Source organism: Panthera tigris, chromosome C2, assembly GCF_018350195.1.
Source record: "Panthera tigris isolate Pti1 chromosome C2, P.tigris_Pti1_mat1.1, whole genome shotgun sequence".
Classification (NCBI taxonomy): domain Eukaryota; kingdom Metazoa; phylum Chordata; class Mammalia; order Carnivora; family Felidae; genus Panthera; species Panthera tigris.
This window is the reverse complement of record NC_056668.1, coordinates 70,141,016-70,153,915: the sequence shown is the minus strand read 5'-3', so window position 1 is coordinate 70,153,915 and position 12,900 is coordinate 70,141,016. Positions and strand designations below refer to the sequence as shown.

The 12,900-nt window shown below is 35.7% G+C and overlaps 1 protein-coding gene across 11 annotated transcripts in view; it reads left to right on the top strand.

The window, feature by feature from the left end:
- Positions 1 to 12,900, top strand: part of ZNF148 (zinc finger protein 148) — a 163,675-nt gene that overhangs the window by 124,788 nt on the left and 25,987 nt on the right. For all 11 annotated transcript variants that reach the window (XM_042998893.1, XM_042998894.1, XM_042998896.1 and 8 more), the window contains 2 exons: positions 6,783 to 6,906; positions 8,381 to 8,464. In XM_042998893.1, the coding sequence (XP_042854827.1) occupies positions 6,783 to 6,906; positions 8,381 to 8,464 (208 nt within the window). The remainder of the gene's footprint in view (positions 1 to 6,782; positions 6,907 to 8,380; positions 8,465 to 12,900) is intronic.

Genomic DNA, 12,900 nt, shown 5'->3' with positions numbered 1-12,900 from the left:
ATTTGGTAGTATCCTGGATTAAGCTGTTTTATGAAAGTAAGTTCCCTACATAATAAAATCTTGCCCCATTTAAATGCCAAATTTAATTTAATTTTAACCACTTCATTGGAAATTTTTAATGTGTTTTCTTTTTAAATATAACGCATTTGATCTATAATGTCTTGTCTAATGTCTATGTTGATGATGTAAATGTTTACAAAACTCGTATGTATTCTAACGAAGCCTTTTGGGAGGACTTGAGATATTAGGGCTTTTTTCCCCCTTACCCTGAAAACTCCTGGCTGGCAGACTTTAAGTATTTTTTGACTGCTTATACTTGCTCATTATCTCATTTTTTTAATGACATGCTATTCATTTTTACATTGGTATACTTAGTTCCATTGCCCCTTTGACTCTCTTTCTGTTTTGTTGTGGATTAGGACTATGGAGAACTGAAGTTATTAGAAATGTGTGAAAAGTCTTAGTAAACTTAATTCATTCTCAGTACATTCATGTTAGTGGGTGTCCTCCTGGCTGTTATTAGAATCCCCTATAGGGCTTTTCCAGTTAAAAAATTTTTTTCTTAAGTTTATTTATTTATTTCGAGAGACAGTGGGGGAGGGGTAGAGAGAGAGGGAGAGAGAGATCCTAAGCAGGCTCCACACTGTTAGCACAGAGCCTGTTGCGGGGCTTGAATTTACAAACTGTGAGTTCATGACCTGAGCTGAAACCAAGAGTCGGATGCTCACCCAGCTGAGCCACCCAGGCACCCTGCCCTGGCTTTTCCAGGTTTAAATACCCAGGCCTCATCCCTGGGGATTCTTGTTGTGGGGCTTTCCATTTGTACTTTAAAAGAGTCCAAGGCAATTGTGATTTATGTTTAAGCTTGGGAATCTCAAGTCTTAATACTAGAAGTTTCTGAACAAATGAGATACTACTTTGATACTGACTTGTTATGTGAATCAAGAAGTAACATTTCACACCACAAAGTTTTTATGAGGATTATTGAGTTAACATCAATGAACTCTAAAAATCTTAATTTAAAAAAAATTTTTTGACATTTATTTTGAAAGTGAGTGAGAGCAGGGGAGGGACACGGAGAGAGGGAGAATCTCAAGCAGATTCCACCTGGTCAGTGCACAGAGCCCAACGTGGGGCTTAAACTCATGAAACCGTGAGATCATGACCTGAGCCAAAATCAAGAGTCAAATACTTAACTGACTGAGCCACCCAAGCACCCCTATTTATTTGTTTTTGAGAGGGAGAGCACAAAGGTGGTTGGGGCAGATAGAGAGGGAGACAGAATCCCAAGCAGGCTCTGTGCTGTGCCCAAAGTGGGGCTCTAACACACGAATTCTGAGATTATGACCTGAGCTGAAATCAAGATCGGAAACTTAATGGGCTAAGCCACCCAGCTGCCCCTAAGAATCTTTTTCAGTAAAATATAACAATATTATCTTAATTCAGTATTGTATACATTTTATAGGTCTTTTCAAATGTCTTAGTAATTGAATGAGATAGAGCAGAGTACTTTTAATTGCTTCTTTATTCTGAAATGTATCTCCTTTTTCTTCATTCTCTCAGCAAACAATTTGGTTGCCTATTATATGCCAGAATCTCTTACCAAGTGCTGAAGAAGGGAACTATGTTTGTTACAATACTTTTTAGGTGGTCTGCGTAGAAATTGATTATTCAAAGTTATATTGAACTCAGAAAGCATAGAATATTCCACAAATCACATAGATTGTAAATATAGAGAATCCTTTCTCAGCAATTTATTATAAACCATTGGTTCCCAGAAAAGATTTGTGATTTTGGTATCAAAAAGATCTTAAATTATATAAAATTGAGAAAACTTAATTAAAGGGGACAGAGAAATAGATATTACCAGGCATTTGTCATACTTTCTCCTACACGTTAACTTGATTGTGGAAGAAGTGGTGTTGAAGCTGAAGAACTGCTTATAAGACCAGGAATAGAAGTACAGAATAGTATTTAAGAGAAAAATGAAGAGGAACATTAGTAAAAGAAGTATTAATATTTTATTTCTCTCATTTCCCAGGGAGTTCCGTATTCTGGATAAATAATTTTCCCATAAAACCAAACCCCCCTAACTTTAAAACATATTTTGATGTAAACCTTTCTTTAAAAACTATTGCACATTTTTTTTGCCTAGTATTTAGGAAACCTGAGAGAAATGACTCTTTCTAAAACTCATGGTTATTATGCTGAACATTAGTTATTGTACCATGCTTACAAGATAGTGAATTTCATGTTCTGGCACTATCAGAAGCTTGTCATTTTAAATTATTGTTTATTTTTTTATTTTAGAGAAAGAAAATCTTGTTCTTTTTTTTTTAATGTTAACTTATTTTTGAGAGAGAGAGCAGGGAAGGGGCGGGGCGGGGGGCAGAGGATCCAAAGCTGGTTCTGTGCTGACAGCAGTGATGCCAATTTGGGGCTCAAACTCATGGACCGTGAGATCATGATCTGAGCTGAAGTTGGATGTTTAACTGAGCCACCCAGGTGCCGCCCCGAAAGAGAGAATCTTAAGCAGACTCCATACTCAGTATGAATCCTGACACAGGGCTTGATCCCATGACATGGCCTGAAAAGCTTTTCATTTTAAAATGAAATTTGTAATATATAAAATCTAGTATGGAGAGATAGTAAAAATCTGAAGAATCAAAGTGACAGTGTGAGGGTGGGATATCAGAGATAACCAGGATGGTCAAGATGTGGTGGTTATTGCTGTGTTATTTTGTCGTATGTCTTTGAAATTGCACTATTCTTTTATTTCTAATAGGATTTGAAGAATAAAGAGATTTTTTAATTAATTAATTTATTATTTTTAATGTTCTGTTTTATTTTTGAGAGAGAGTGTGAGCAAGGTAGGGACAGAGAGAGACACACACAGAGTCGAAAGTAGGCTCCAGGCTCCGAGCTGTCAGCACAGAGCCTGATGTGGGGCTCAAACTCATGAGACGTGAGATCATGACCTGAGCCGAAGTCGGACGCCTAACCAACTGAACCACCCAGGCATCCCAGAATAAAGAGAATTTTAGAAGATCTCATTTTCCACCTCCATTTGCAGTGAACTGACTCACAACAGATGAGAAACTTAAACTATCACCTCTACATTGTCTTTTGGTTTTTGTTGGTGTAGAAGATGGTTTACATTGATTTAAGAATGTATGATGGGGCATCTGGGTAGCTCAGGGCTCAAGTCATGATCTCAAGATTTGTTTTGTGGTTTCAAGCCCTGCATCAGGCTCTGTGTAGACAGCATGGAGCCTGCTTGGGATTTTCTGTCCTTCCCCTGCTCTCTCACTTGCTCTCTCTTTCAAAAATAAACATTAAAAAAAAAAGAATGTATGATAAAACTTACAATCATTAGCTTAAAATATGCCGTAATACTTTTAATAGTACGTAGCAGATAGAGAATGGAGAAAATCATGTCTGTCTTTTCGGACAGTAAAACTTTTTTTCACTGAGGGGTGTCTATATCTACTAATGGACCATGAAATTAAGAAAGTGGATTGAGGAGTTCCATTCAGTTTTGAAATTTTTTACTAAGAAATTATCTCTTAAATTTATAAACAGCTAAGAAAATCAAATATGTTGAGTATTGTTTGGACTCTTACTAATTTCTCTATTCATGATAAAGCCCAATTGCTTGGTCTGTATAATATGCCATATTTCTCCAAAAGCGGGAGTGACAGGAAGCACGATAAAGCATGTGGCGATATTATAGGAGGCATTTTAGGACTTACACCTTGAAATCTAAAATCTTTGATTGTAATCATGTTCATATGTTGAGGGGGAAAAGAAAAGCAAAAATATTTTATGGTACTGGGTTAGTAGCAAATGGGACTGCTAATCTCTAAGGCAGACACATTTAACTGGTAGATCGCCTTCTACGAAAAGATCTTGAAAGATTGTGAACAAGAACAGAAGCCACATTTATACCAAGGAAGAAAATTTTTCGTATATTAATGTGCCATTTCTTTTCACTAAGGGACTTTTGTTCTTGGCATACCCACCTCTCTGGCGCTGTTCAGTAACTTTGAAAAATTGAAAGGCATCACTTTTGGCAGAAATTTTTAAAAAGAATAAAGTGGTGAGCTGTGAGGATGTTTCGTATGGGTAGCAGGTAGCCACGTCATTAGACATTTATAGTCTCACTATGTTCCAGACACCATTTTGGATACTGGGGCTATAGTGATGAGTAAAACAACAAAATTACATGGTTTTATTTAAAACAGATTACAAATTGGAAGAGCCACTGGAGTTCTGAGGCAAGATGAATTTTACTCAGTATCTTTTATACAAACATGTTTGTTATTCTGGCCTAAAAAAAGAAAAAAAATTAAATATAAAATGTCCAAGAATTTTTCTTTGAATTTAAAAATATGCTAGATTTTTCAGTCTTCTTATTCACAAGTCAGTGTTAGCTGTTTCATCCATAAAATCCACCTTAATAAAAGGCAGCACTACCTCCAATGCCAGAAAACAATGACCTGGGACTCCTTAACTCTTCATAAAAGGGCTTTGTACAATCAGGGATGACATCTGTTTCACATTAAGTAACTTGGGCCAGATTGGTTCCTTACAGAGCCTTTCCTTGCAGTTGCTATGCCACAGAAAGCTATTGAGCTGCTATGGGTTTTGGCACTTGGATCTTTGTATTTGTTATCAACATATGTGGAAAAATACCTGGTGCTATCTTGTTTTTGGTTATGTTTTATATAAAGTGTTTAACATCTTTTTGTTATTTATTTTATGTTAGAGATATTTTGAATCTTGTTTTAAAAGATTTTGTGTGGGTTGTTTTTGTTTTTGTTTTGTTTTGTTTTGCCCAGTGTTAACTTGCATATTATTTTGTGACTTGGAGGGGTCAAAAAATTTTAAACTGGCCAGAGATGAAGCTTTCTCTTCTCACTGACTCTCATCAGGAAGCTGTGACACCCACTTCCATTTTTGTGCCAAATGTTTCTCTTTATGACTCTGGTGCATAAGACTTTGAAGCTTTGTTGACCACATTGGCAGTTTGCCCAGAACCCAAATATCCTGTGTAATTTGCATGATAATTACAATTGATTTACATACAGTACAGTCTTCCTGAATTTAAAGTAAAAAAATGTTTTAAAAAATTAAAGCCTTTCCCCTCTTACCTCTCCTGTTTTCTAGGTTTGAGAAAGGGTCATAGCTGTGTTTACAGGCCCTAATCAGTTTCCACAGGCCTTTGTATTTCCTAAGATGTTACATAGATTGTTGTACCCTATGTGGGACACAGTTTCATAGTTCCCACTCTATATGCCCCCACCTCCAGTATTGTTTCCCTCTTGCTTGCTGTGCTTCTCCTGATCTGATCTCCTACTAGTTTTCTTTGTTATCTTCACATCATATTCTGCTATCTCATTTCTTCTCTCCTCAATAATGAAAAAAAAAAGATTATTTATTATTACTCTGCTGTGTGTCCGATGAGTCAGTTTAATGTTGCATGTGCAACAAATGATTGATAAATTGGAATACATGAAACCCAAAGGTGAGCTGCACTCAGGCCCTGCCCAAACCAGGCCCGTAATACTCTCAACCTCATGAAGCCCAGGAAGATAAGGTTGATTTCTTTGTCACCCATCTTCCTTCTCCATAGCCATTCTGATTTATTTATCCAATAAATGTTTTTAGGAATGTGCTCAACAGTAGCTTAGTAGTCTTAGAGTAAATAACCTTAGACATCCTGGACTGAACCAGACTCGAAATTCTATGCTGGATGACTTGAAAACTTAGATTGCTCTTTTTCTCTTCTTTAAAAAAGGGGGGGGGGATGCAACAGGTAGCATTTATATAGTTCAGAAAAGGGTTTAAGTGTAAACAGTGTAGAGTCCCCCTCCCACTTTATCTCCTCTCTGCCAAGTTCCCGCCATCACAACCAAGGCTACTATACATGTTTTATGTGTACCCTTCTTAAATATTATGCATATACAAATATATACCCTTGTATGTACTTTTTTATATATAAAAATATGCAGAATTGTGTACAAAATTCTAAACCTTGAATATTTTAGTTAATAAATCCTGGAGCTTTTTCCATATAAATATATAGAGAGTTTTCTCATTTTATGTTACAACCACATAACATTAAATTGTATTCATTTTCCATGATTTATTTAACCAGTCCTATGCTGATTGATATTTATGCCATATGTATCTAAAACATAAAACTTTTGTCCTATGTTTGTGACAGTTTGAAATTGAAAATAAAGTTATACTCACCCTAGCAGAGAGCACTTAGGGACTCTGTTAGACATCAGCTTTGGAGAAGGGACAGAGTGCTGAGATCTTATTTAACCAAGTTCCAAGGTTTTACTAATAATTTTTACCATTCTGAGTCACATTGTACCTTCCTACAATTAGTGATAACATTATTCTAATAACCTTCTCAAGTTTGGGGGAAAAATGTCATAATTTCTGGTGACCATTGTTTGCATTAAAAGGCATTACCTTGAGGCGCCTGGGTGGCTCAGTTGGTTAAACATCGGACTCCGACTCAGGTCTTGATCTCACAGTTCGTGGGTTCGAGCCCTGCATCAGGTTCTGTGCTGACAGCTCAGAGCCTAGAGCCTGGAGCCTGCTTTGGATTCTGTGTCTCTTTCTCTCTGCTCCTCCCCCATTTATGCTCTGTCTCTCAAAAATAATTAAACACTTAAAAAACAAATAAAAAAATTAAAAGCATTACCTTTGTGAGTATTATGTTTTTAAGACTTCTTTTGTTTTTATCTTTTTTTGTTTTTAACTAGATCCTTACAATAAATGAGGATGGATCACTTGGTTTGAAAACCCCTAAATCTCATGTTTGTGAGCACTGCAATGCTGCCTTTAGAACGAACTATCACTTACAGAGACATGTGTTCATTCATACAGGTATTTCTTGAATTAAAATGGGCCTATGGCCATTAAGAGATTATTATTTTTACTATTTTCATCTTTGTGTAAATGTCATTCATTTCTAAGACTGTAACTAACCAGGTATTTATTTCAAATCAGAGATTTCATAGGCCAGAATATCAGAAGGAAACCAGGAAAACTTTAAATGAGAAAACAATGGGCACGAATGTGCGTAATTAATTATAATTATAATTATATATAATATAATTAAACACTTATCTGGCTTAATGTGTTCTTTTCAGTTAGAGAAACTGTTAAAGAATGTATTATTAAAAGCCTATCAACATTTATTTTTCTCTGCAAGACATCCAGATGGAGTTTGAAATATGAATTTGGGAATCAGATATTAAAAAATGATAATTAAGAACATGACATTATAGAGAGCAGAACTAAAGACTAATCACAGATCCTTGGGGAAGCACACTGGACACGTAGGTTAAATTAAAGGATATGGGGTGGGAAGATAGAGTAGTAAGGTACGTTTGATGGACTAGGAAATTACAGTATCCCAGAAACTAAAAGAAGAGACGGTTCCAAGGAGGGTATAATCAGCAATGGCACAACCTTCATAGAGGATAGAGAGGAATAGAGAACTGAAGAAGAGCTGTTAGAATAAATAGCAAAGAGAGCACGAGTAGCTTTTAAGAAAGCAGAGTATAAGGGTTAAAGCACAAGTGGGTGGTGGAGGATTTGAGACATGGGGTAAACTACTCTATTAAGAAGAAATGGTGAAAAGGAATGAGAGAAAGTAATAAGGTTGGAGTGTTTCAAGATTGCTGGAAAGTTTGTTTGCAAAGGACAGACCTGAAGAATACTTACTAGGAAAGGTTCCAGCAGAGAAGGAATGATTGAAGAGACAAGATTTAAAAAAAAAAAAAAAAAAAAGGAAAAAGATGTTTGAAAGTTCCCAAAGTCCTGGAGAAAATAATTGAAAGGGCATAAAGTGATAGTTAGCCACAGAGAACAAGGTGGGTGGATCTTCTTTTGGATAAAAAGGAAGAAGAGATGTTTAAGATAGCATAGATAACCTGTAGAGTTCTTTCTAGTCTTCTGATTTTTTGATTGTTTTCTCCTTCCCTCTCTTTCTTCTTTTCCTTTTCCTTTCCTTCTCTCTCTCCCCCTTTCCTTTCCTTCTCTCTCTCCCTTTCCTTTTCCTTTTCCTTTTCCTTTTCCTTTTCCTTTTCCTTTTCCTTTTCCTTTTCCTTTTTTTCAGACATAGAGCAGATTTGATCTCATCTTTCTATGATTGTGAGAATGTGAATTTTCTAATTGTGGGGGGAAAATTGAGGAAATAAAATTCTGTTAAATTAATGAATAGTATAAAAATATTTTATGGATAATTTGGAATTTTAAAGAATTTGGGCTTTCAAGATTTATCTTTCCTCAGAAATAGTAACTATGAACTGTGTTTTATCCAGTAACTAATTTGTGGATGTGAAATTATTTTAAGGTGAAAAACCATTTCAATGTAGTCAATGTGACATGCGTTTCATACAGAAGTACCTGCTACAGAGACATGAGAAGATTCATACTGGTGAGTGTTGCCACCCTTCTTACGGTCATTAAGTTTATCATTCTAAATATGGGGAAAAATTTTTAACAGATAGCAACTGCTTGCCACTTTTCATCAGTTTTGTTTCTTAAGAGTGTATATCATAGTTTAGATTTTTCCTTTCAATAAATCAATCTTAACTGTTAAGACTTGGCTTTAATGTCCAAGCCCAATAAATTACTTTGAAATAGAATTTCATAATAAAATATATTTAAAAGGATGTAAGAAGATTTTTGTGAAATAGCTTTTTCCTAAGATGTTTAAAAAGTTTAGGGTTAGGTAATTATCGTTCATATTAATTAGTGGCAAGAAGCAAAATGCCTGAGCCCTAAGATACCACACTTTTTTTCCCTTACTAGTTCATGTATATAGCTTACTGTGTCAAGAGAGTTGTAATCCTAATAAATTGGAGACTTCCAGTTTTTTGGGCTAAGTTGTTAATGATTTAGAAACAAATATTTCAGATCACTTATAAAGGAACCCATACCTTAAAAAGTTAAGTCTTATTTTAGAGCAGGTGTTTATTTGCTTTTATTTTATTTGCTTTTATTTTATTTTATTTTATTTTATTTTATTTTATTTATTTATTTATTTTTTTTTTTGACAAATGTAAAGCCAAGTTTTATATATAACCTTGACTTAGTAGACTGTTAGCTTTTGACTTTGATGTCTATAAGCATGGTGAAAAGTGTTTCTTTAGAATTTATTTCTAGTGTTTTGCCTTTTTTGTGATGGAACAAAAGCAGAGTTGGTGAATTGGTATCACTTTGATTCTTACATTTAAACAGATTTGGGAATGATGGTGATATATGAATATTGAAAATACTAATGTTCTTCATATTTTTCTATATTAAGTAATTAAGCAAGTATCTGCCCAGTGTTATTATTTCGATGTTTTCTCAAGGTACCTGTAGTTCCTATGAAAGGGCATCCTGGACAGTTTGTCATATAAAAGAAGCAACTTCTTCTGCCTAATAACTTCCCTTTCTTTTTGCCCCTAACAAAGAAGCATGAATGTGGCCGGTCTCCTTAAATAAAACTTCCAACTGTGCAGCACATGTATATACTTTAAAGTTCTACTTTTCAGAGATCATTATGCACAACATCCATTTCAGTTTCTTAAGTAAACATGTATTCATCACTTCCAGATGGAAGGGAGTGTAATAGGCACTTTGGGAGAAAGAACAACTTTATTGATTTTATGCAACTTGTAGCCAAATTTATATTTCTGTACAGTAATAAAACCTGATCAGGTAATGACAAACTGCTTAAATAATTTTGTATGTTCTTAATACCTATTAGGTTTTGATGATTTACTCATTCATTCAACAAAAATTTACTGAGCCTTCAGTATTTTTCAGGTATCAGAAATACACAGGCAAGATAAGGTAGTTTCCATGAAATTTATATTCTAATGGGAGAGACATACATATAAACAAGCACAGTGTGAGAAGTGTTGTAGAGTTTTATACAACATGCTGTTGTGCCCTTGAGCAAGAGTCAGATGTGTTAGCTATTAAGGGTATGTAGGGAAGGGAACACAGACAAACTGCAGGAGGCTCAGTTGAGAGAGAGGGGGTGGGGGGAGAGAGGGGAGTGTGTGTGTGTGTGTGTGTGTGTGTGTGTGTGTGTGTGTGTGTGTGTATCTGACAAGAAGATTTTTGAAACAGTACTTTCTGTTACTGCACTCTGCTATTTTCTGTTCTGTTCTAGTAAATTTTTCTTTAATGTGCTGGTCACAACTCTGTAATCTCACTGGAAAAACAACTCTGCTAGGCCAGGAAGGGTATCTTGGATTTAAACAGGTTATAATGGGTAGTTAATATTTATTGATAATTTACTAAGATCAGATATTGTGCTAATAAATATTTTGTTAAATAGCTCATTTAGTTCTCACATTAATCTTGAAAGAGGAGCTATTACTGTCCACATTTTTTGTTGAGGAAGTAAGATGAAGCACACAGAAGAAGTTAAGAAATTTTTCTAAATTTATATAATCTGGTAAATATATGATGGAGCTAAGATTCCAACTTAACTCTGTGACTCCAGATATACATGTGAAATCACTTAACTGCAGAATGGGACTAGAAGCAGAACAATATCTTTGGACTTTTTTGAGTTTTTCTTGCTATGCCACTAAGCCACTTACAGCTTAGCCTTCCTAAGTTATTTAGTAAATATCTTCCTAAGATATTTAGTAATATCTAAAAAGGACGGAAGCAAAGGCTGGGGTTCTCATGTTATAGAGTATACAGTTAGAAAAAGATAAGAAATTGAGAGGAACAACCAGAGCAAACCAGTAACTATGGTTCCTTAACAGAGAAAAGTTTCTTTTGAAGAGAGACTCAGTTTGCTTCACTGTTCACCCCACCTCAACCCCCCAGATGGAACTGACAAAAAGGGAATTGCTTTTCCTTCTTCATTTTCTTGGTTCTTTTTATGGACTCTTTCTGAAGACAGTAAGGTACTTTTGTCTTGTAATCGAGATACCTGTAAGCTATACCTATCTGGGAATATATATTTAGAACCACAAATATGTTCTCCAACATGTATTATTCTGTCCTTACTGTTCTTCTTTCATGTTTTAAATGGCTTTTAGTTTTGGAGAGGGGGGCAGTACCCTAAAGTTTGCCCATGTCAAGGCTTTCTCTCTCTAGGTTCTTAATTTAGAAGAATGCATCGAAGTAGTTATGGCAGTAAAGAAATTTTGTGTATTTTTATCCATTTTTAAATTGTCTAGAAGGTAATGAGTCATTTATCAACTGATCCTCAAAGGTCATGTCATGAGAAGAACTGCTAGTTCCTACAGGCTCAGTTTTCCTTACGGTCTCCCTCATTCCTCTAGGCCTCATTCTACTGATTCGTGTAGCTTTCCCAGCCTCCAAGCCTGTACTCTGCTCTATTTGCAACACGATTGAAAATCATTACCTGCTTGACTGCTTTTGTCACCAATCAAGAAATCTGTGGCTTTTAAAAACCAAAAGCTTGATTTGCTTTTCAAATAGAAAATTGTAAAACTCAGCTTGGATAGGTTATCACTTAATAATGTTTCCAGAATGTGGATTAACCTATGAAATATCATTTTTAGGGGGAGTACTGTTTCATCTAGAGGCTGATCCATGAAATTCTGGTTAAAGCTGTAGCCTAAAGCATTGAAAAGGGCAAATATTCTTGGGACTGCTATTTTTGGCATTTATGGGAGATTTCTATCTTCTTTGTGAATGTGTTCTAGGCCCTTTGCTTACGGTATGTTTGGGAATATGGGAGAGAAGGTGTGGACTTGAAGCCAAGATTGAACATAAACATCTTAATTGATCATTTTGTTTAGGGTCACGTACATACCAAAGTTAAGCATTCATTGTCACTGTCAGATTTACGATGTCATGTACTTTTATTTTATCTACGGTGTCTTTTCCTTTGCATTTTCAAATGCATATATAGACTAAATTTTCAAATAACATATATCCAGTTATGTTCTTCTCTAGGTACCTTGTCACACTTTTACTCTAAGGAAGTGGCAGTCTTACTGCCATGGAGAAGGGGGTATGGGTTTGAGGTGTAAAGAACTTAATATAATTTTCAATATTTTATTTTATTTTATTTGTTTTGGGGGGGGAGGGGGAGAGGGGGAGAGGGGGAGAGAGAGAATGAATGTGAATCCCAAGCAGGCTCCATGCTGTAGTGCAGAGCCTGATGCAGAGCTGGATCTCACGAACCTTGAGATATCATGACTGAGCTGAAATCAAGTCGGATGCTTAACTGACTGAACCACCCAGCTGCCCCTCAATATTTTATTTTAATTTTGTATTAGTTCTCTAAATTCCAATACGTAGTAAACCACAGAATACCTATCTTGATATTCTGCCTGTTTTAGCAAATCATGGTTATTTTTATAGTATGGCAGTTTTCATAATTTATTTTTATCTCATTAGTAAGATGTCAGGAGCCATTTTTGTATGTGGGGAAGTTTTTATAGAATCTTCTTCCTCCCTAAAATAAAAAGGATTTTGAAAATCAAATCATTCAGAGTTAAGCATTTTCATTAGTTTCTTTTCCTTTTTTTTTCTTTAAGGCTTTGGGGGCGCCTGGGTGGCTCGGTTGGTCAAGTGTCCAACTTTGGCTCAGATCGTGGTCATGAGTTTGTGAGTTCGAGCCCCACTTTGGGCTCTGTGTTGACAGCTCTCCGCCTGGAGCCGGCTTCAGATTCTGTCTCCCTCTCTCTCTGCCCCTCCCCTGCTCACAGTGTGTCCGTCTCTCTCTTAAAAATAAACGTTAAGAAAAAGCTTTTTTAAAGCTTTAGTTCTTCATACATACAATTGTATAGATGAAACATAAGAACCTGGAAAACCTGTCACCTAAGTTAGCACTCTTTACACCTGAAACATGTTGAGCTGCTTTTCCTTCTGACTCTGACTTTT